The 25,045-nt window shown below is 42.1% G+C and overlaps 1 protein-coding gene across 1 annotated transcript in view; it reads right to left on the reverse strand.

Moving 5' to 3' along the window:
- Nucleotides 1-25,045, reverse strand: part of Ryr3 (ryanodine receptor 3) — a gene marked incomplete at its 5' end in the record, with an annotated part of 626,824 nt that overhangs the window by 62,259 nt on the left and 539,520 nt on the right. The window contains 6 exon segments of the mRNA XM_037205092.1: nucleotides 1,252-1,344; nucleotides 1,461-1,548; nucleotides 14,923-15,163; nucleotides 17,743-17,865; nucleotides 17,868-18,062; nucleotides 23,748-23,878. Of these exon segments, the coding sequence (XP_037060987.1) occupies nucleotides 1,252-1,344; nucleotides 1,461-1,548; nucleotides 14,923-15,163; nucleotides 17,743-17,865; nucleotides 17,868-18,062; nucleotides 23,748-23,878 (871 nt within the window).

A 25,045-nucleotide genomic window follows, 5' to 3' on the forward strand; every position in this document is an offset into this window, starting at 1 on the left:
CATATGTGAAAAGTGTACTCTGGTGTATACTAGAGAGTAGATTGTAACCTCTACAGTCAAATTTTGGATACTGGAAGAGAGCTAGTGTTAAAAACAGATGAAAGACAGAAGAGGCAGTACAGAGTAGCTGCAGCTGATGGGAGCCAGCTGCCCCATTTGGTACAGCCCCAGGCACTCACATTTTCATTGTGCTATCTCTTTCTTGCAGTGCCAAGACATGGGTCATCTGTCCAAAATGGTTACTAGAGGGATGTTCAAGGTCTTCACTATAAGCCCATGATTCCTGTCTTGCCAGATCCACCTTTCACTTCTGAGGGGTCCCATGCACACTTCACCTTCATGTTCCTCACAGGCAGCACCGCCAGCCATGAGGGCTGTCTCTCAGCTACTACAGGCTGCTGACACTTGAGATAGAAGCCAAACCTCCCTGAGGCACAGTTCTCAGGGACACAGAGCCAATAGTGAGCCACAATGCCAGGAAGAAGACATCACAGCCAAGGGGGCTTGGCTTTTGTATGTGCAACCGAAGAAGCGTGGCTGGTTCTCTCCAGTCAAGACAACGAAGGAAGCTTCATTGTACAGAGCTGACTGAGAAGGAGGTGCAAGTCTACTTTGCCCCCTTCTGTATCACAGTTCCCTCCTATAGGTTAGCTCCCCCCTCCCCCACCCCCTCCCGACAGTAGAGTGACATGCCCTCTTTCAAACATCTCCTGCAAGGAGATGGACAGATGTTTGACTTTCTGAGTGAAAATGTCGTGGAAAATGAACACAGGCATTAAGAGGTCAGCACATCTGGAATAAAACAGATGTTGGTGTTCCAAACAGAAAGAAAACATGATGCCCGGGTGTGTGCTGTGGAGGTGTGAAGGCAAGGTCATTTCCTCTCAGCCCATCAGAAGGTGGCTTTGTACATCTGCACTTTTGGAGTGGTGGCTGTACTGGATGCACTTTTTTTTTTTTAAAAAAAAAAAAAGCATTCATAGCAGCTTCTGTTTGGAGACCTCTCAAATGCCTTGGGCAAGTCTTGAGACTTAAATTTTCTGATATACAAGCACCTCTTTATTCATAAAACATGATAACTACACTTATTTGACAGGAGCTTCTTCCGGCACATTCTAAAGAAACAGCACTAGAGGTTGCTGGTTATATGGTGGGACCCAATCTGGATGTGCCACTAAGCCGCACAGAATATGAACTAGACCCATGAGGCCAAGGTTAGAGCATCCCTGAGATGGAATTCTGAGGACTTACTTTTGACATCTTGCTTTTGCTGTCTCCGGTTAAAAATGCCAAGTTATTAATTTCATTTTGAATCACAAAATTTTGCTCTTCCCTCTTGAAGTTCTAAAGCAGAGCAAGGTAGAGGAAGGTTGAAAAAAAAAAACAAGCATTAAAAGGAAGATTCTCCAGATCTATACCTGCCCAAACGATTCTCAATCCAGAGCCCAGTGTGTCCTTACGTGAGATTTACACCACAGAATGAAGACCTCAGCCACCATGCGGAAGAGCTGGTCAGAGTCCGTACCTGGACTTTTGAGCCAGTTAGACCTGCATTGAGAAGCAAAGGGATCAGTGCAGGAAATCAGCAGTGATTATAAGCATACCCCACAAATAAAAGCAGTATATATTCAGTCAAGGAAAACTGCATTACCATACGAAGACAATAATCCTTATACATTAAGGTTCAGGTTCAGAATTGGAATAAGTATTATTTGCACTTTTATCAAAGTTTTCAAGAATTGAGGCAAACGCAAATGTCTGACATTAACATTCCAAAACTGTCACCTTTGCTTTGTTTCTTCCGTAAATGGATGGTTAAACTGTAAGTTTGGAGACAGACCATACCAGAGGTCTTACTGCAGAGAGATTTAATGAATAAGCCTAGCAAACCTATGAAAACACTGGTCACTATGGCATCCAGTCCTGCCCTTGGCATTTGTCATTGGAAAACCTCTGAAAATCTGAACCTCATAAACATGTCATGCCCTACATGTACTCTTACTCTGAAAGCCAGTTCTTTGAATGAAAGATTTAAAACAATTTAAACTGTGTGTATGTGTGTTGGGGGGTGCTTTTGAATTCATGTGCTTGCAGATATCAAAAGAAGGCATCAGATCTCCTAGAACTGTAATTACAGGTGATTGTAAACTGCCACAATGTGGATTCTGGGAACTGAACTCAGTCCTCTGTAGGAGCAGTATTTGATCTTAACCATTGAGCCTTTTCTCCAGTCCCTTGAAGCTAGTTTTCTAAATGAAAGAAAAAAATTGTCTATATTTTAAAATGTCTTAGCAGAAACCATATATCTTTCTGTGTGGTGGGTGTGGTGGTGTGGTGGTGTGGGTCAGTTGAGGGGCATGTGTTCATGTGTTCACGTGTAGAGGCCAGAGATCAAACCTCAGGTGTTGTTCCTCTGATACCATCTCTTACTATCCTGGAACTCACCAAGTTGGCTTGGGTGGCTAGCCAGAAAAGCTCCAAAGAACTGCCTATCTCTGCATGCCTTTAAATAAAACAAAACAAAAAATAAACCCCCAAACCAACTAAACAAAAATCCCATAGTTTCTGGGGATCATGCTTATAGGCAAGAACTTTACTAACTAAGCTGTTTCTCCAGTCCCAGAAACTAACTATCCTTTATACCTCTTCAATGGCATGGAAATCCTCTATAAATATGCATTAGTTTTTTTTTTTACTAGGTTGGGCTAAGACATATAAACACAAGAGTGACAAGAAGGCCAAATTAAGTCAAACTCAGTTATTTTCTCTAAGTTGTCTTGCTCTTGGGTATCATGCATATTTGAACTAAGCTTTAATTAAAAAAGGCAAGATGAATTGCTATTTCCAAATATCTGCACAGAATGATTTAAGAACCAACACCAACAAAACAACTAAACAAACAAGATATTGCTCTTCTACTGGACACTTTCATATCAAACATGGAACCTTCTTCTCATCAACCAGCTACTCTGCTTTCCAGACATCAACCCACCAATTCAACCACGACACTGTCTGGAGTTAGTAAATGCCTCACATATTAAAAGCTCAGCCCCACAAGATTGCTCCCCACTTCACACACTAGCCTCAGAATGGCTGTAAATCAGGGGTTTTGACAATTCTCTGGGTTCATAATTACCAAGAAGAGCTCTTCGCATGGGAAATCACTTTCCTTCTTATTAATAGTTTATCATAAATATAATCAAGGAAATGAAAGACATATATAGGACAAGATATTATGAATGAAAATTTATGAAAAGAATCTGACTGTGAACAAATCTCCTGGAAGGAGTTTCTGTGTCTACAGAGACTGATTGACCAATTGGAATTTCAGTACTGTGAAGAGATTGTTTGTAGGTTCAGAGGCTAATTACTTTATTTTGTTCTAGTTTTAGCCTTCTGGAACAGCCATTCCTTGCCCCACTCTGTATCCGAATTAACACCTCATGATAATAGACAAAAAAACCCTTAGAAGCTATTAACTTAGTAGAACATTGGCTTCTGCCAATCTGGGAGCTAGGAATGTCATGAGACAGCATCCTGGGCCTATAGAATACCTCTCCCATCTCATTGCATGTGCCTCTCTGGTGTACCCACGAGTGTATTTTAAAGGGGCCTTGATTTATGACTTCCTTTGTTCTGTAAAACTATAAAAACCCTGTGAAACTGCTTCTACATTGAAGCATGGAAGTTAGGATAACCTAAATCCGTGTTCCTGGGCCACAGCTACTCAAAGTAGCTCTAGAATAAACTATTATTTCCTTTAAAATATGAAATGTACTTTTTAGGTTGACAATATGGAAGAGGAATCTGGAGATTCCAACCTATCTTCAGTTACTTTACCCTCCAGGTATCTCCATATTTCTCTCAATTCAGAAGGTCTCCAAACTCCAGAGTTTAGGGTTTCATTTCATAGTGCTATAGTTAGCTTCAGAGGTCCACCTTGACATACTGGAAAGGAGATGCTTCAACTGAACAATTGCTTCTATCAGACTAGCCTGTGGACATGTGTGTAGGGCTATGTGATATAGACGGGCCCAGCCCACTGTGGGAGGTACCATCCCTGTCCTGGTGGGCCTGGGCTATATAAGAAAGGTAGCCAAGCAAACCAGGGAGAGTAAGCTTGTAAGCAGCCTTCCTTCATGGTTTCTGCTTCCAGCTCCTTTTGCTGGAGTTCCTGCCCTCATCTCTCAATGATGGACTATAACTTGTAAACTGAAACAAACCCTTCTTCCCCTTCGTTGTTTTTTGCCATAGCATTTATCATAGTAACAGGAGGCAAACGAGAACACACAGGCCTGGTTGGTTAAATCACTGGCTTTGGTGATTAACTCAGTCTCTAGCTCCTTTCTTCTGGAGAGGTCAAGAAGTTAGAGGGTAGGGCTGAAAGTTCCAAACATCTAATCTTCATGAGTGTGAACTCAAGTATGGTGGAATGAGGCTTATTGTGAATAACAAAAGACAATCCTGTAACTCAGACAGTCCCAAGGGTTTTAACAGTTCTGTTTCAGTAACCTGCACGCCAGACTTACATGTATTTCTTATAAAAAATTCTTTTATTGTGGAGATTATAATATAATTACATAATTTCCCCTCCCCTTTCCTCCCTCCAAGCCCTCCTATACACCCGTCTTTGCTCTCTTTCAAAGTCATGGCTCCTTTTTTCACTAATTGTTGTCACATGCATATAAATATACACACACACACACACACACACACACACACACACACACACACACACACTCCTGAATAAAACCTACTCAGTCTATATACTGTTACTTTTATGTATGTTTTTAGGACTGACCATTTGATATTAGATAAACAGTTGGTGTGCTCTTTCCTGAGGATGGTCATTATTAAAATATAACTATAATATAGAAGTTAAATTAGATGGCTTTCTTAGGACAATTGGTTGCTGGTGTTGGTGCATGTCTTTAATTCCAGCACTTGGGAGGCAGAGGAAGGCAGATCTCTATGAATTCAATCCCAACCTGGTCTACATAGTGAGTTCCAGGCCAATAGTGCTACATAATGAGGCCTTTTCTGAAAACACAGAGGAAAAAAGAAAGGAAGAAAAATAAACATTTGGTTCTCACAGATGATCCAAAAAACTTGCTGTCCCTTGTCCCATGCAGAGCATTATCAAAAACAAATTATGGAGCTGAGGCGACAGTTCAGCAAGTGAAGTATGCAACATACAAGTGTGAAGGTCTGAATCCCTAAAGCTCATGTCAAGCCAGGCTTGGTAGCACATATCTGTGATCTCAACACTCTTACAGTGAGATGCGAGACAGAGACAGGAGAATCCCTTGAAGTTCATGGGCTAGCTAGCCTGGTGTAGTCACAGGAAAATAACAAAGGGACCCTGTCTTAAGGTGGGAGTCGGGATAAATACCTGTGACCTCCATACATGTTCCTGCACTCACATATACAAAGGTGCACACATGTCATACACATACACACAAACAAAGCCAGTTCTGGGAAATTTGAGTGATATTCCTAGGCAGCCTGATAGTCGTGCCCACTCATGGAGAGCTCCATGCTAGGCAAAGAAGAGAAACATTCTAGAGGTCAACTCACGGTTAGATCTCTGCTGTGGATATCTTTCTGTATAAATAAAACACTGATTGGCCAGTGGCCAGGCAGGACAAGGAGAGAGGAGAATAATGGGAAGTGGAAGGCTGAGTCAGGGAGACACTGCCAGTCGCTGCCATGACAAGCAGCATGTGAAGATGCCGGTAAGCCATGAGCCATGTGGCAAGGTATAGATTTATAGAAATGGATTAATTTAAGATATAAGAACAGTTAGCAAGAAGCCTGGCACGGCCATACAGTTTGTAAGCAATATAAGTCTCTGTGTTTACTTGGTTGGGTCTGAGCGGCTGTGGGACTGGCGGGTGACAAAGATTTGTCCTGACTGTGGACCAGGCAGGAAAACTCTAGCTACAGACCTCCTTCCTTCTTATCCCCTGTGAGCCTCTCTGCCGTGGGCTCCAGCCTCAAGAACATTATTATTGAACCACTCTTGTTTCAAATTCAACTGGCATTTTCTTTATTTAATAGACAGTACGAGTTGCGTGCCCAGCACCCATCCTCCTTTTCTTCTATAGCAACAAGACCTTCCTTTGTTCAGAGTGTCATCCTGTCCCACTAAGTATCTTGCTACTCCACATTTCTTAAGCTACATCCAGGAACTGATCAATGAGATCAAAGTGCAGATTGAAGAACTGACTTCCTGGAAAAGTTCCCTAAGAAGAGTATCTTTTTGCCTTTGCCTGTGAAATTTGCTTTAATCCTTTCTGATTAGGGTGAAAACCCGAAGCCTGGAACTATAATTGCCATATTAAAACATAAAATAACTTTGGAGATGGAAGGCAATGGGAAAGATACAAAGACAAAGGTGTAAGGTTCCACAGTGAATAATCATGCCGGCCATACACTATCTTTGGATTTCTTTTATGTATGATAGACTTCTCATCTCTTTAAGCAGTATAGTCACTCCATTACCTGCAGCCCAAATGCAATTCAAGTTTGAGGTCTGAGACTGATAAGCTCTTTGATTTCCTTCACATTGATTTTTTTTCCCCCAGAATGCTTTTCCAGGGTTACCTTTCTCGCTTTATCAGAACCACCAGCTGTTCATTCCTTGGTGTGTTGGTTTAAACGCGCTTTGTGCATTTGTACTGTGGCTTAAGTGGGAAGAGGCAAGGGTCGTATCCTAATCTGCCAAGGAAAGGTACAGCCTTGGGGATGGTCAGTAAGCAAGAGTAGCAAAAACAAAACCTTAGGTACCGTGTCCTGGTGGAAGGAAGAGCATTCCTTAAATGTTTTCTCCCAGGCACACAAGCTCCCTGCAACTCTCCCTCAAGCCAGACCAAGATGCTATTTGCAGGAGAAAAGATTTTGCTTTCATGTCTATTGCTCAGACTCATTCTGCTCAGAGGGATGCTTCTCTCCTTCCTGCCCCATGTTTTCAGAGGATTTGGCATCTAATTCAATAGGGAGCCACTTGATCCCTGTGGAGATCATTACTTAGCCCATGGGTCTTTTATCATCTGCACTGGTTGCTGCCAAGAGGCAGCTATGACATGCCAGGTTCCTGGTAAGGGGAGATTCAGTTTGGAGGTCATGAGTTGGGACTTGTCCATGTACGACAGCGAGGGAAGCAACCCAAGCAGCTGAAATAACTGAGTACATTAACAGAGAAAACAAGAAGCTTTGAGAATAGAAACTTAACCAGGATGGCGCTCCAAGGTCCTAGCTGTGATGGCAGGAGAGGAGGTGGCTCATGTGAGGAGTTGTAGACAGAGAAGACATACTTTATTCACTCTGGCTGAAGGCTGCTATACAGCCTGCTAGGCATCCAGATGCAGGCAGGCACCCAGTACACATGGGCATACATACGTATAGACTCGTACACAGGTCATACAGAAGTAGGCTCACATGCCTGCAGATAGGCACATTCTGGCAGGCTGGTGAAGGTAAAGTCTCTGGTTTTGACCTCAAGGCCATATATATAAAGAAGCTACACAAAAGTGGCATTTTGCCACAAATAGTTACATAATATATCACATCACTACACACTTTTGTGTTCTCTGGACATCTGGTGTCCGCCTTTTTGTGTTAGAGGACGTATAGCCCCACAGATGTCCAGTGTTAGCTATCTTGGCCCATGCTGGGTATCCATGTTTTGCCATGTTGTCTCAACATAAACTGGTAATTATGACCCTCCGTTCACAACAGTTGTACACTTATTATCCCAGCACTGAGGAGGCTGAGTTAGCCATCAGGACTGCTATGAGTAGTCAAGGCTAGACTGGGTTACATAAGCAAGGCCTTGTCTCCAACTCCACATGCCCCCAAACAGGGTAGAATAGAATCTTGAGCAATGGTAAGAGTAAGGAGACTTAAACTTACATTTTCAAAATGAAAAGTTCCCAAGTTTTGAAAGCTACCGAGGTTGTGCTCTTGGGTTCAGAGTCAGGTTGTCTGAGGTGAGGGCTTCTCTCAGTGTTACTTCAAGACTTCCCTCCACACAGGGCTCAGTCTGAGATGGGCACCCCACAAGGTTTACTTTGATAGTTTCAGAGATATTTTTAACCAAAATCATGTGACCAAGCCCATATTTATGTTCTACATGTTTTTATTTCTCAGAAAGGAGGCAGAAGACTACTGCCCTTTTAGAGCCTTGTTGAGTCCATCTTGACTTCTGTCTCTAGGCAAGAGGAGATGGGCAGCTGGTGTTCCCTGATCTGCTAACAACACACCCGGAGTTCTTTTGTATCCTGCCAGCTTCAGGTTCAACAATGACCAGTGAAAAATTCTTTTCAGGAGGTTTAAAAACCATCCCACAGGGATGCGGGAAGTACAAAGGCTTAATACAATGAAGAAAAACAGAGAAGAAGAAAGGGCATGGAGTTTCTTCAACATTTTAAAGTGCTGCCATATGAAAGATTGATTTTCTCTGGCTTTAGAGAGCAAAGTTAGAGCCTATAGGTAAGAGCTACAAGCTGAGCTGAAGATAGTTTGAAACAGGGATGGGACTGCATGCAAAGCAAGATTGTTTCTGTCCTCCACTTCTTCCCCTCACTGGGCTAAGCACACAATACAGGACATCCTGGGCAGGAGAAGGGAAGAGACACTTATCCATCCAGGTGGGGGACACATGAGGTGATGACAATGTCTCTGCCAACTCCTCTACTCCATCATTCTGTGTAAGTTGGTTCTTTGGGATGAAGAAAGTACTACTGGAATCTAAAGTCTGTACTGCTTGCTGCTCTCCACTCTACTGAAAACCCTAGGGACAGATTTTGCCAAGTGGGTTTATTCAAGGCTGACCCTAAGGAAAAAGAAGACGACTTTCCTCTCTCAAATCTCTATCCACAGTGAGACAATGGGCAAAAAAATCCCAGGATAGGGCAAGTCTTTTCTTTTCCCTTCTTGAAGTCTTCTAGTCTCCAAGTTCTGGGCCTGCCAAGCAGGAACTTGTTCTCAGATAAACCATTTCCCATGGACACAGGGGAAGAAAGGAGCAGCCTTTGACTAGGGAAAGACTGTGGGAGGGGACAAAGGTGACAAAAGATTCAGAAAAGGTTAGAAGGGGAGGCAAAAATAAGCCTCACTTTATGACCCACAATCCCAACTGTCCTCCTGCACTCGTTTGAATGCATTAATAATAAACTCAGTCACCAATAATGTGCCGGTGTCGAATTAAGGGCAGAAATCAAAGTGCTTCCTCTTGGTATCACTTGACTAGGAGCAAGTCCAGTCTGAACTCTCTGTTTCAGTCTCCTCATGTCTTCCTTCCTCCATCCTGTCTGCCTATGAGTCTGACTCTACACCTGTCTGAAGGCTGTCTTGCAAATCTGTCCCTGTGTCTGTCTGTACATATGTGTCTGTCTCTAACAAAGAGCTTTGTTCTCTTTCATTGAACAGCACAGAAAATAGCACATGGGGAAGGAATGAGGGACACTTTAGAGAAATCTTTAACAGAGTCTTATAAACGATTAAGTCACTGACTCTAATTGACCCAGACAACAAAACAAACATTATCAAGCAGTATCTGAATGCTTTGTTCAACATTTATGGTGGCTGTCTGTTTTATGACTGCTTTCCACTCATATTTGCTGTTTTCAGCAAATGATTATCATAATACATGTTCAAACATACATGCATTACTCCAAGATCAGGGGCATGAAAGACTACTTAAGATTACAGCTATGCATTAATTTAGGCTGTAAAAGTTGATTGCATGAGAAATCCAAGGCAAGTAAGGTTGGTTGTTACATTATTCACTTAAAGGCAGGTTAAACAAACAGGCTGAGTACACAGTAGGAAAGCAGTCTTAAGTCTTCGGTGACCTTAAGGTGTATTATTAACTCTGGCTTTGAGGACCAGCAAAAGCCTCAGTCTCTTCAAACGTAAGAATTGCTTTTATAATAATGCATAGCTATATCCTCCAAAATAATCTACTTAATAAGTATGCTGTTCTGTATTTTTTTGAGGGTCTTACTCTGTAGGCTGAAGTCTTGTACACCTTTCGCCTCAGCCTCTTAAGTGCTGCAATTACAGGCTTCAGCCCCAGGGCCAGCGCTCTGAACATTTTTCTACACTTCACACTTAGTATGGTATACATGCTTTCTGCTTTCACTGCTACAAAGGTCTTTGAAGGGACAAGTACTCATGTTAGAGGATGTATTTCTAAGCAGGCTCACATGGCTGTGACGCTCAGGGAAGAACGGGTTGGAAAGTGGAGATGAATGAATTAATGATGATCTCGAAGACTCTCTGACATTGCCATTTTTAGCAACTGTCAAGCACCCTGTAAACAGAACACGCTCTGTCTTGAGTCTTGATCATCCGTGGCGACAGACGCAATTCAAAAGCTATTCCAGGAGCAATCTCACTCCATTTTTATTTTTGTTTTCACCTCAAACTCTGACAAATTCCTTCTTTAAATTGCTAACATAATTACGTTATCGGAAATGACTAAAGCTGATATTCTAAGAGCAGAGTTTCTTTGTCAAAGTGAGTATAATTTCCTGTAGCCAGGAAAGGAAATACACTATTCTAGTCTTAATGTACATATTTATGCATATGTGTTGATACATATGTGTGTGTATGTGTAAAGACAGTATGTACGCAGAAATTTTTTTTCAAATCCTAAATATAAGTAAGCTCATTCGTATTACATTAAGTGCATCTTGTATTATAAAGGTAAATGCTAAAATGAATATAAATTTCCTGCCATGCATGGGAAATGACTCCAACACCAGTCAGGTTCTCTCAGCTATTTTTCCATCCCTTCTAGTGTTCCCTGGTTGTAAGTTTCTCAACTTTAAGAGCCTTTGTTAAACTGAACTATACACTTAGTCTTTGCTTCTATTCCTGCCAAAGGGGGTCCTGAGCAGTAGGAACAATTTTTTGCTCTTCATAAGCTTTTGGCCATAGCTGGGTGTGTGAATGGCATGAGGCTACCTTGCTGAGGGGATAGATAACTTCAGGGTAGCACCTGGGCCCCAGACAGACTAGAACTTTCAAGTGTTAGTTGGAATCATATTATAGGGTCAGAACCTTCAGGCTTATTCCTAACCCCCTTGGAATGAGTTGAGAGGATTCAGTCCAAACTCAAACGCCATTGGCTATTGATACTGTCAGTCAACAACACCTATAAAACTGTTAAATATCAAGGTTGCTGATTAGTGGGAAAGCACTTGCCTATTAGGCAATCCATCCTAGGCCCAATGCCCAGGACAACAAAGGAAAGCAAAAGAAAGCACAACCAAATGCCACCACCACCACCAAAAACTCCTGAACGAGGTTCAGGGCCTCTAGACTGTGACCAATGATGACAGAGGGGCTGCTACCCCTGGGGAGAGCATGGGAACTCCATGCAACCCCAAACCCATGTATTTCCATTACGATATTCCTGAGTTGTATTCTTTCTAATAAATCAGTAATCATATGTGCTTTGAGTTCTATGGGGGTCCTAAGCATTGGAATACCTACCAGAAAAACCATACTGAGAGTGGAAATAGCTAGTCCATGAACTTTGACTTTCCAGGAAGGGTGTGTTCTTTTTTTTTTTTTTTTTTGCCACCACCCATCTTCCATTACTGCTACTTGACCTCAGTTATCCATGCACATTTCCTGCCTTTTGTTTCCCTTCCCCCTTCCCCCATGTAAGCTAGAGCATTGTCACGGCCCCAGAGAGAGACTGAGAATTCCTCTCCTCAGTTTTGGTCAAAACTGTAATAAATTCATTTTCCCAAATTAACATGTATTTCTCCATTTTCTCTTATTATGGGTTCTGACCCAGAGCCAGGCCTTATTACTATGAATCATTCTGAGGCAGGGGTCAAGAAATCCAAGTTTACATTTATTCTGCACAGTTAGCACAGCGAAACTGTGGCTAACCTGGTCACCTCCTTATAACATTTTTGTTGTTGTTTTTTGTTTCTCAAGACAGGGTTTCACTGTGTAGCCCTGGCTGTCCTAGAACTCACTCTGAAGACCAGGCTGCCTTGAACTCACAGAGATCCGCCTGCCTCTGCCTTCCCAGTGCTGGGATTAAAGGCATGTGCCACCACCGCCCGGCTTTAACTTCATTTTTGTTAAATTTGTTCTTAGACAATTTCTCGCATGTATGCAATGCATACTGTCCATTGTTTTCCCCCACCTTCTTACCACCTTGCCACTCCACCCCTTCCCCACAAATCTCTCCCTTATGTTATCATCTATTTGTTTTGTGATCTACTGAGAATAAACAGACCATCTTAGTGACCATGGGCTTAGAGTTATCCTTTGGAACCTGGTAGGCTCAGCAGAGGGCACAAAACTAAAGACAGCGATCCCTCCTCTCCCAGAATCTATTAGTATCTAATCATTCAGAAGTCAAGGTGGGTCCCTGTGAGCTACTCTCTGTTCATGAACAGATTGCTGAAATGGCAAGTCTTGTGTGGGCTCAATGCACATGACTTCAGTTGTGGGTTAATGGTTGTAGTATTTTATGGTGATACTTATTTGTGCTGAAATGTGATTTTATTTGTATGTTAATAAAAAAAAAGTTGCCTGGAGATCAGAGGTCATAGCCATTAAGCAGAAGTCTGGCAGTGGTAGCACACACCCTTAATCTGATCACATGGCAGGCAGAGTCTCTGTGTGGTCAAGGACACAGCCCTGCATGGTGACACACGCCTTTAATTCCAGTACCAACCATAGAGACCTGGAGGTCTGTATAGACAGGCAGTGATGAGGAAGTCATGTGGTTGGGTTTACAACCAATGAGAAGGCAGAACAGAAAGGCAATTAAAAAGACAATACACAGGAAGAAGGTCTCTCTCTCAGGAGAGGGATGGCAGTGAGGGGTAAGATAAGGTGGTCTTAGCTCTTGGCTACTGCTCTGATCTCTGGGCTTTTAACTCTGTATTTAGCTCTGTTTTTCATTTAATAAGACCATTTAGAATTACATCTATAGTATTTGTTAGTGATTTCCTTTTAAAAATCCGATACAAACACTCTACTACTGAACTACATACATCCCTAACCCATAGGTACCCCATATATGGCTGGTGTTTGAAGTTGGGGGCATTCTTACAGGACTACATTAACTCTAGGTAGAGTCAGAATTAGTGTACATTGTTGGGTACCCTGTTGAACCAGCATGGGAAAACAATATACATTTAATTGTAGGGAGAAAGAAAGCAAAGGCCAAATATTACAGTGTAAGTACACATTGTGTGTCAAGTTGACAAGGGATGGGTTTGTAATGGTTAATTTTAATTATTAACTTGATTGAGTTAAGAAATACCTAGTGGGGAGCTGGAGAGATGGCTCAAGGGTTAAGAGCACTGACTACTCCCCCAGAAGACCTGAGTCAATTTCCAGTACCCACATGACAGCTCACAACAATCAGTAACTCCAGTCCTAGGGTATAAAACAATCACATGGTGTACAGACACATATGTAGGCAGAACACCTATTCACATAAAATAAAAAATAAAGGCTAAAGCCAGGTGGTGGTGGCACATGCCTTTAATCCCAGCACTCTGGAGGTAGAGACAGGTAGATCTATGAGTCTACAGAGTGAGTTCCAGGACAGGCAAGGCTAAACAGAGAAACCCTGTATTAAAGGAACCCCAAAATAAAATAAAATAAAAATAAAGATTAAAAAAGCATTTAAAAAAGAAATGCCTACGGTATTAGTGAGGCCCAGATTTGTGTCTATGAAGGCATTTCTAGAGAGGATTGTATGAGAGGAGAAGACCTACCCTAGAGGTAGGTGACACCATTTCCTGGACTGGGGTCCCAGACTGAATAAATAAGGAGAAAAAAGGGAAAACCAATGGAACCATGACATTGTCCTTTCTCAGCTTCTATTCACCCAGATATAAAGTAAGGTCTTACTGCCTCACCTTCCCTCCATGACAGTCTGTGTCTCCTCAAACCGTGAGCCAAACTAACTCCTTCCTTAAGTTGCTTCCCATCAGTTATCTGGTCTTAGCCTGGAGAAAGGAACTAATGCCATAAGGGGCTTCGATACTACCTTCTAAGTTTCCCTAAAGACATCTGTGCTTATTCTACAAATGCTCTGCATTCTTTATAGACATATAGGACCACAGGCCTTCATATATCTCAAATTACTATTTTAACCATTGATTATATCACAATTAAATTTCATATGCCAAATGAATATATTGGGTTTGGATAAAGGATGACTTATACAGAAAATTTCTGGTATTTTAAGAATTAACTTTCTTCTTCTTTTTTTTTTTTTAGAATTAATTTTCTTAATTGTGACATTGGAGCATTTCAACTATTGAACATCCTGAACACACTGTTTCCTGAGGACTTTCGCCCATCGTCCCTCTTCCCACAATCCTCTTGTCCTGGACCTTTATGGTTCCTAGCCTGGTACTTCCTGAGGGCTTTGCTCAAATGCTGCTTTCCTAGGAACATCACAGTAAAGGAACTGCCACTCCATTCTCCCTGCCTCTCCTAATTCTTTTTACTTCTCTCAATATGGTTTTACTCTGTTTTTTTTTTTTCTTTCTAATTGTCTATGCCTCTTTACTCCCAGAATGAATGCTCCTATACTAAAGAATATGTCCTCTCCCTCAAGGCCTTGAAGAGTGCCTGGCACAGTCAAGGACATCCACTGAATGAGTATATAAGGGAACAGAAGGAGGTCCGAAATGAGTCAATGCAATCCTGTTCAACTAGCTCCTCCTGCCTCCTAGTGGCCCATGAGGATGTGTGTCTCAATCCATACAGAATTATTCTACCTAGGCTCTACTAGTGGGGAGACTGGGAGTGGTAGCTGTGGATCCCTCATCTCCCTGGTAACATGATTATCTTTCCATGCTATTTGATTGCCCAAACCAGCCTCAGAGAGCAGCAGGCAGCTTCCAGAGATCTCCTTCATACCTGTTGTTGTCCACATAGCGGATCAGCATGGGGTAGAAGGCATAGAGGTCCCTGCAGAGGACTGCAAACTCATCTAGGATGAGGAGCTCAGCCTCCTGGGTGTCCCCTTTGCCATCCGTCTTCAGCTGCTCCTCCTCCTGCACCGTCTTGACTGCCTTCTTCTTTAGCTTCTCCAGGGTGGGGATGAAGTGGCTTCGCAGCAGGTCAGGCCTGGCTTTGCTGATGATCGGCTGCGCATACACTGCATTTGCAAACAAAGCACCTTACTCTTACTCCATGTGTTGTGACCATTCACAGCAAGGAAAGGTGACACTGAGGAATCTGTCAACCAGGATGGTACCTGTGTCTAGCTCCCTCCTTTAATCCTCCCTTGATACTTCCCTCTCATGAAAGTCCACAGTGGAGGTTGAGCATCTAGGACCCACTGCAGGAGAAGGTCCCAACACTATCAGCTCCTCCAGGCCACAGGAGCCCCATCCTACATGAATTCCTCATGTATGCATGGCCTATGCCATAGCTCTCCTCTCCCTAACAGACTATCTCGCATCATCTGACAGTCTGTCCATGTTGGTCTTGTTCTACCAGCTAGATTCGATGACCCTGAAGGAAGCCTTTTGTTCATAGCAATTGGTACTATGCTGACCTGGGAGCAAGCACTGGGTGTGTGCTTTCTGTTGAGGTGACAGACATATCAGTTACCCTGATCTGTCATTACACATAGAATATGTGCGCTGAAAGTCACACTGTACTCCACAAATATGTACAATTATTATGTGTTAAAAATTTATATATATATATATGCTTTCCAATTATTTCATTAAAAAAATCTGCCCAAAGCATGCTAGCCCAGTCAAGTTCTAAGCCCTCAGCACTGGCATCTTCTTTGGGCTTCGGTGGAGGGAGGTAAACATGGGCTGGGAAAGACTGGGGCATTGCTAGAAGTAGAGAAGCCGGATAAGAAATTAGAGGGCCTGCAATGTTGGCCTTTTGTTAGAATGATGGAAACACACACGTTCTACCCTATTTCTTAAAACCATTGACTAGAATCTGATTGTATTGTTATGACTTAAGCCAGCTGAGCTGAATAGTCTGAATATAAGAATTGGGGTAATTGCAGGAAAAAAGTAAAATGAAATGAATGCATCCTGAACCATTGACAACGGACATGCGAATGTCCATTATGATATTTCTTTAACTTAGAGAAATTCAATTAAGAACAGCTACATTCCAGGAGCTTTTCTTTTTCTTTGCACTTTTCCTTATGTTTTGCTTTTCTAATAAAAGAGAAAGAGATAGCTTCACTCTGATAAGGCAAAGGTAGCTTCTGGATGACATGTATTAGCCGAGGAGTCCTGACTTCTCCGCACTCTCCTAGGCATAGAACTGCTGCTGAAACTAATTGAGCTTGAGGTTACTACTTAAAACTTGTATTAGTCACCAGGAATTAAGTGGCCTCACTGAATGAGATCTGGATTTGCTGCAGGAAAGACAGCTTTAAATTCTGTTTTCATCAGTGCCCTTCAGAGTAGTGACAGGTACTCTTGGGAGCAGCCTTCTCTAAACTCAGGTTTATAGATGAGAACGCATCAAATTACCTTATGATTAACAACCTTTTTAGGGTAATTGGTAATAAGGGGCTGTCTACTCTGGTCTGTGTTATCCAGCAATCAAAATAGTTGTAATTTTAAACTCAGCTCATTTCTGAGACAGAAAGGAGGCAGGGGTTTTTCCCATTTGTTCTTCTAGTATTCTATGTGTGTCTATTCATTTGCTATGAAAAGTCACTATGCAGTGTTGTGCTCCCTGTAGCCTAGCTTTGGCAATTCACGGTCCAAGAGGTTGTATAGGGGAAGCTGTGACAAGCGTACTTCATGATCTAATCTGAAGTTGTATCAAAAAGAATGATTTTCCACAGTGTTGAGCTCCCCAGACTCCAGTTTGACACACAGGATGCTAAATAGTCATGGTTCCTTGACTGGGGGAATTACACTCGTTTTCCAGAACTTCTCCTCTTGTGGTTGCTTGAGGAACAGAAAATTGGCTAATAACATTCATTAAGAGCCTACTGCATGCCAGGAGTTAAAGAGGGATACAAAGAGAGGAAAAAAATTCAACAAAACGAAGTGCGGCTATTATTAGCTTCATTCAAGCCCGTCTTAGAAAGCAGAAAGTGAAATACAAACTCGGAGCGACATTGAGGAGATTAGTGCAGCCCGGATGGGAGCGGGTTTTACATAAGTATCAAATGCAAAGGGTTACTTCCCAACCAACTATAGATAATTAGTAACAGAAGAGCCAATGGGTTTCTTAAGCACCCCAACAAGTAAGGCAATGATCATCACAGTGAGTACAGCTGGTCTAAAGGGCTCCTTGGAGATTTGAGGAGCCTGGATTAGTAGGGAAGTAGGGTTGGAGTAAAGGCTTGAGGAAAGTATGTCCATTCAGTTTACTGTGCTGTTTTTGTTTGAGACAGGGTCTCACTTGGCCCAGGCTGGCCTTGCATTCCTATGTAGCCAAGGCTGGCCTTGAACTTCTGATCATCCTACATCTACCTCCCAAGTGTTCATATTACAGGGCTGTACCAGCATACCTGGTTTGGGCACTGCTGGGGAATGGACCCAGAGCTTCACATATGCTGGCAAGTACTCTACAAACTGTGCTGAACTTCTATCCCCAGTTCGGTGCTAAGCAAATGGGAGGTAGAAGATTAAAAAACAGAACAGCACTTGCTCAAAATCATCACACAACTACCAAGAGTTAAAAAGCCAATCTGGCTGCCTTAACCGCAGGGTCAAAGAACAAGAGAAAGGGCATTGGTACCTGCGATGCGCTTCATCCAGGAGGCCTCATCAATGCCCAGGTTGTTGTTGATGATTTTCAAGATGTTGCCCAGGATGAGGCTGAGGTGTTCAGAGGTGACCTTGGTGCAGCAGGGCCCTGTGCTGGGGGCAGGTTCTCAGGTCCCCGCTCCCACCAGTAAGACAGGTAGTTGCAGAGCATAGGCAAGATCACTTCAATGACATGGGGCATCTCCGTATACCGGGCACCTGACTCGGCCAAGCTATTGATTTCCTTCATCAGGCCTTCCAGCTGGGGGATGTCAGGACACATTTCTTCCACCTTGTCTGGCATCCCCAGAACTGACCAAGAGAGTACAGGAAGAAGAAAGACACAGTGATTCAAAGGCACAGTGATGGAGCAAAGCCTTCTTTTGGTCTTTAGATATGAATTTCCACTGCAGAGCCTTAAAGGAATGAATTTGGATAAAAGCAGCTTCAGGACTCAAGTTGTGTGTGCACAGACTTGTAGTTTCCAGGGGCCTTTCCCTAAAGGTCACACTGAAGTTAGAAACATAGAGTTAAACAAGCACCATGGAGACACTTCTGAGGAAGAGCACTTAAGACAACTTTGTGACAAACGGATTCTTGGCTATTCTCTTGGCCTGCCTATCAGACCTTGGTGTGTCCACTGCAATAGAGGTGGCGTCAGGGGTAAAATAACTCCTCAACATTCAGGTGCTGGATGATAGTTCACTCACCCAGATCATTTCTGCACTGCCATAAAAGGGGAAGGAAAACATTCCATCAAACACTCCTGCAGCTGGACTAGGGACTCTAACATTTGGCATCTAGTTGAAAATACACTGAGGAAAAAAAAAATCATGGATTGATTTTCTGCCTTTACAACAGAAATGATCAATAAGCTTAGGAGACTTAATTGACTTCCTGTCAGTCATTCATTTTGTTGTTTAAGAAAGCATATTTATAGGGACTTGTGAGCTAACCCCCTTTTCTCCATTTCGAATGACTGAGGTCACTTCACTGGATAAGGACAGCCAACATGAAATGAAATTAGAATTCAACATTATACAAAGAGGATTAGGAGATTATTAAAAAAAAAAAAGTAGAAACAACAACAAAAACGAATTATTTATCTTGTTCCCCTGCAAGATAGATGGAAGATCGTGTCTTGAGGTTCTTGACAGAACAGGCCGATAGACCTCTGGGATAGAATAGAGGACCCAGGAATAAACTCATGCAGTTACAGCCACCTACATTTTTACAAAGCTGTCAAAAAACACATGGAGAAAAGGCAGTCCTTTTAACAAATGATGCTGGGAAAACTAGTTTTCCACATGAAACTAAATTGGTGTCTGTGGTGGTTTCAATGAAATATATCCCCCATAGGCTTATGAATTTGAACACTGGGTCCCTCATTGGTGGTGCTCTTTGGGGAGGTTATGGAACCTTTAGGAGGTAGAGCCTTGCTGGAGGAAACATGTCACTGAAGGTGGGATTTGAGGGTTTATAGCCTCACTCTACTTCCTACTTGTTCTCTCTACTTCCTTTATGCAAATAAAATTTGATCATCAGCTTCCTGCCCCTGCTGGCAGGCCATGCTTCCCCTGCCATTATGGCTTCAGCCCTCTGCAGCCGTAAGCCAAAATAAACTCTTAATCCATATGTTGTTTTTGGTCATGAGAAGTAACCAATACCAACTCTCTAATCCTGTAAAAAAGTCAATTCAAAATGGATTAAAGAGTGTAATGCCCCTATGCTCTACTGCAGTGCTGGGTGTTGGTGAAGGATGCACCTTTCTTGCACTTTGCAGCAGAAAACATGGACAACAACCTGGAAATCCTGGGAGGTCCTCATAAGGTAATTTTACATATTCACCTTCCAAGTAAATAGTCTAGTTCTGAGCAGTCAAACTTCCCACCAGGAGCTCCATATACAGAACAATGCCAACCAATACAGAGGCAATTGACACACTTACTTGCTGTTAGAATTATAAATGAGAAAGCTCATGTGTTGTGTTTAAAAGTCACACAGATACTACATCACCACAGACACTTCTTTCTCCTACCTAAGAAGAACAAGGAATTGCTTGAGGTTGTAAAGAAATAGCCTACCTCTATCTTAGGCTTAAAAGTCATCTTATAGTAAAGACAAACTAGGTTTATTCCTGTTTATGATTAAATCTGTTTTTCAAGGATTGGACTATGCCTTACCTGTAACCTTAACTATAAATGGTCCTGGTACTGCCTGTTCCAGGAATGGCAACCACGTCTTTTTTCAAAAAGTTGTTTATAACCACCTTGCAACCTTACCTTTGTTTCGAAAGGTTAGATGACCACCTATGACTATCTTGCTACAACTTCATGTTGTTACGGCTACCTTGTTATGTCCACCTTGCAACCATGTCTTTATTTCGGGAGGTTGTGAGGACTAACTTGTTATGCTTATATTCTGCTCTGATAACCTCACCTATTTTGCTCACCAAATCCTCCATTTGGAACCTCCCTACCCTTGAGCTATAAAAGCCTTATTTTCCTCATATCCAAGGCTGACCTCTCAAACCTGCCTTAGGGGGAGACAGCCTGTGTACATAATTTTAAAAAAATCTCCCTTTAATTAGTTGCTTTCTTTAATTAATTTGGCTATGATGATTTGGGTTGGTGGTCTTTCTCCTCCCATCTTTGGGATTAATAGTTGGTGCATTGGAGTCATGATAATGACCTTTAGAAATTATTTATATGTACAATAATTGGTCTTTGAATGGAACCAACATTTATGATTCAGAAGGTGTTTTGTGCTCCAAATGCCACACAATAAGCTCAGTGAACTCTGATGAAGTAGCTAACTGAAGTCAGCCTCAAATGAGTTCTGCTAGCAGCGGATACAAGAGTGCTGGTAAAGTCACTAGAACACACTGCCCTTGTAGTTCATAGATAATGGTTCTCATGGTGGGTTCCTCTCAACTAACACATCAGAGATGCAGGACCTCAAGCCCTACTCTAGGTTTGCTGAGTTAGAAACACCAGTGACAGTGGTGGGGCTTGGTGATCTTTGACACAATGATCCTAGAGTACTATCATGTTCTCCTAGAAGCCCTTTACCCAAAGAGCTCCTTGATGACTTACAATGGAATTGGACCTCTTTTCTCTGTGGTGGCTGATTATTCCATCAGGATGTGGAAGGTAAGCAAGGTGACTAGTGACCGGATGTTTCCATCAACCTAATACTCTGATTAATAGGCTACATCCATGTGACTAAGGATTTCTGCCATTTTGAAAAAGTGCCACAAAACAGTATTAACCTTTTCTTAGGTATATCTTAATTCTGGATAAGAAAATGCTACAGGTTCTTAGAGTGCTGAGGCTTTTAATATAATTAACTCTACTGGCACAACACCAATCATCAATTAATAGAGATGTCCAATTGATGCAAGGCTTGATACTATAAATCAGTTCATTCATTTAAAAAACACACCATCATTTGTCAACTTAAATATCCCTTCCTCTCCTTTGCGCCTTAGGCCACCCATTTTGTAATGAGTGAAGTCTGCTATCTTACGGTCCACTAAGCTATCAGTCATTCTCCAGCTAATTCTGTGTATCCCAAAATACATATTGATGCACATATGATTTTTTAAAAAGCCACATACACACTCAGCATTCACTTTATGCTTATTTAAACCAATGGTGAAAGGCAGGAGACTAGGGTGCCAAGTCTCACAGTGTGTTACTGGTGGAGAAAGGAATTAGGTGCAAGGGAACTTTCAGTCCCCCTAAAAGGCAATGATGTCCCTAAATGACAGTCTGGGCTTAACTCAGGCTGCACATGTTTACATGCAGCATTTCTCAGAACCTGTTAAATGGGTTTCTGTCTGCCAGAAAGAGCCACTTCCCTTATCTCCCCTTGCCTCTGGTGAATGGGACATCTGGTTCTCTGCTGGTGAATACCTGTGGCATATATCAAAGCCTACACTAACCTCCAGTCTCCACTGTTATTCTAGTTCTAATAATTCTACCTAAATTGTTCTGGGGACCCTTTCTAGAGGCAGGATGTTCTTAGTATGTGACATAATTAGCAAGAGGGGATAAAGCTTCTGTGGTTTGGCACTCTGCACTCTAGGTTAGAAGGACAGTGGTGACAAGGTATGTGTAGGACCCCATGACAGTTTGAGAAATAATACTTGAAACAAATGGAATTGATATGAAGTGTAGCCATTCATTTGTAGTATATATCCATCATTTAAGAAAATCTTGGCTCAAGATGGGATGGATTCTAATTTAAAATGGTTTACTATGTATCTTTCTTTCTCTTAACATCAACTAGGTCTATAATTATGCAGTTTGGGCTTCAGATTTCATCTATTGGAACCCAAGATTTATTAAAGATAGATATGGAAGATTTTCTATTTTAGTCTGTCATCTTGTGACAAGGCAAGACAGTATGGAGTTTCCTCCATTTTGTATTCTTGTTGAGGCCATTTTAGGTTTAACTAGAATTTGATCTTCTTGGTGGAGAATGCTGTGGAAAATTTCCCAACTCTATTGTAGGAACCTGAGATCAAGATGCTACAGCTAACTTATCTTCTGTGCAGACCTTCCTCTCCAGCTAATCACTTATCTTAGCTTCTGTTAAACTGTTTGCTTGCACAAAATTTCTCTGTGCAGCTGCCAGCAAGATATCAGGATGTGGTTTTTGCCTTTTAAATCCCTTACCTTAAACACTTGGCAATACACTTGGGTCTGATTACTGATTGTAGTCCTAGCTGGAATAAAGACTTTCAATGGGCTATAAACTGTGTCTGAGTGGTCATCTCTAGTGGGCTCCCCATAACAAGGTTTAACTAATATCACACTGAACCCATAGGAAGACCTTTCTTTTCACTCTCCAGAAGGAGGATTACAACTTGATTTGGACTTTAATGACTATTGGATGTTTTCCAATAAATCTTTATCAAAATAGGCTATGGGCCAGAATTGTCCTATGCACATAGTTTATCAATCTCTATTATAGAATTTAGTGCATGTCAATGCTCCTGTTAACAAAGCCTTTTCCTTGTATAACTACAGTTCCTTCTGGTGCTATTCAATGTCTTATTTTCCATGATGGTAGAGAATATGTGTTCAGTATTTGAAGCATAGCCTCCTCTTGAAGAACATACTTAGGTTATTAGTGTGCATATGCCCTGTTGTGATGCCCCTCTGAATAAAACCTACTCTAAGGCAGTCATATCCCAGGCACAGATCAGAAATGGAGACCTGGGGCAGATAAGAGACCACAAGGTCTTGAGATGGCAGGAAATTAGAATCCAACTAGACTGTCTCCTCATTGTATGAAAGAGCTATCAAAAAAGTCTCATTCAAGCTCATTTCTCCAACAAGATAGAGACATAATCTGGTCCCTAACTCTGACCCGCTGACCTACTTTTACATTGTGAGGATTAACTTTGTCAACTTGATGGGATTTAGAATCACCTGTAAGTATGCTTGTGAAGGCATTACCAGAGAAGTTTTGCCAAGGAGGAAAGACATACCCTGAATGTGGGCAGCATCATTCCATGCGCTGGGGTCTCAGAGTGAATAAAATGGAGAAAGTGTGTGGTGGTACACACCTTTAATCCCAGCACTCGGGAGGCAGAGACAGGTGGATCTCTGTGAGTGTGAGGCCAGCCTGGTCTACAGAGTGGGTTCCAGGATAGCCAGGGTTACATAGTGAAACCCTGTCTTGACAACAAACAAACAAACAAACAAACAAACCAACGAGAAAGTGACTGGAGAATCAACTTTCATCTCTCCTCTTTCTCACTGTGGATAGAATGTGATAAGCTGCCTCATACTTTTTCCTGCATGCCTTCTCTGCCTTAAACCACAAGCCAGAATAAAATTTCTTTCCTTGTGGTGTTTTATCTGGTACAAGAAAAGTAGCTAAGAGTACACCACGTAAAACACCAGACTGCAGGACTGCTGTTCCATCCCTGCCACCTTCCTGGCTCTTCCCCTGGGTTGATGATCTCTGTGAGAAGATACTTACTAGACCGCTCCCTGGGAGTCTTGGTGTTGAAGACTGAGAGGGGATTATAGCGGTTAAGGCTAGGCTCCAGGAATGCCACTGGGATGGCAGCTGCCAGGGAAGCCAGACATTCTCCAAGAGCAGGACGTTGCCTGGAAACAAAGAAGTCCATTTAGAAGTGATGCCATCTGTATGCCGGCCCCACACACCAGTTAGGTCCCCATCTCAGGATGTCTCATACTACTTCCTTATGTTTTAATGTACTGGGCATCCTGAGGCACTGTAAAGCATGCATGTACTTTCTCTCCCAATCTTTATGCAGATATTAATGGTGAATTCATTGCTTTGAACCTAGTTTGTGGTAAGATGATATGATATACTGTGGGGGCTATTATAGGACCATCATGGAAATAACAGCTTGCTGGAGAAGGAACTTGGAACCAAGAGTCAATGCCGTAAATCTGTGGAACAGATTGTCAGTTGTAGGATTCCTTCCAGTTCCCAACCTGTCCCCAAGACTGTGTGCTCGTCACCCTTCACCACTGTGACAAGAACCAACAATTTCAACAGCACCAAGAAGCTGGAATGTCAAAAGCATAGATTCTCTGAAAGTAGGTAACAAGGATTTATAGAGGTGGTAGCTTGCTTTTTTTTTTTTTTTTTTTTTTTTTTTTTTTTTTTTTTTTTTTTTTTTACAGAAGAGTAAGCCATGTTGGCCTTAACCTTTGTCTGCTAGATGGTGAAAGTCCTTTCTCACTAATATAGACCAAAGATAGAACATGTATTCTATACAGAACCCTGATACAATGCAATTCAAAAAGCCGGATCTTTCCAAACTAATCATAAAGAATAGCTTCAACCTGCAGCTTTGTTAGAGTAAGAGATGCATTTGAGTTGAACTTTAAAAATGTAATCCAAACTGTTTCTGAATAAAATGACTGGATAAGGCCATTGGAGTAGACTTGGAGTCTGCAGGGCAGCCTGAGGAAGTACAGAATGGCCCTGCTTGAGATGCAAGACTAATGTGCTGACTAGAGGAGGAGAAAGGCAGAGGGTGGCTGAGTGGGCATAAAGCTTTGGATTCGCTGGAAAAAAACCCATTCAGGCTTCACTCAGTTACTAAACTGATTTTAAAAGGGATGTTTTAAACTACTCTGAAGAATAACTAATAGAAGTAAATTTTTCCCCTTTATCGTCTCAGGCTTGGCTTCTATGAAATGGACCTCTTATTTGCTATGAAGTATGTAAGAAGATAATTTTCAAATCCTTCCTGAAGGTCAGGTCCTCAGTCAGACCATCACCTCCTAGCTGATGCACAT

This window comes from Peromyscus leucopus, chromosome 4 (assembly GCF_004664715.2).
Source record: "Peromyscus leucopus breed LL Stock chromosome 4, UCI_PerLeu_2.1, whole genome shotgun sequence".
NCBI classification, from domain to species: Eukaryota; Metazoa; Chordata; class Mammalia; order Rodentia; family Cricetidae; genus Peromyscus; species Peromyscus leucopus.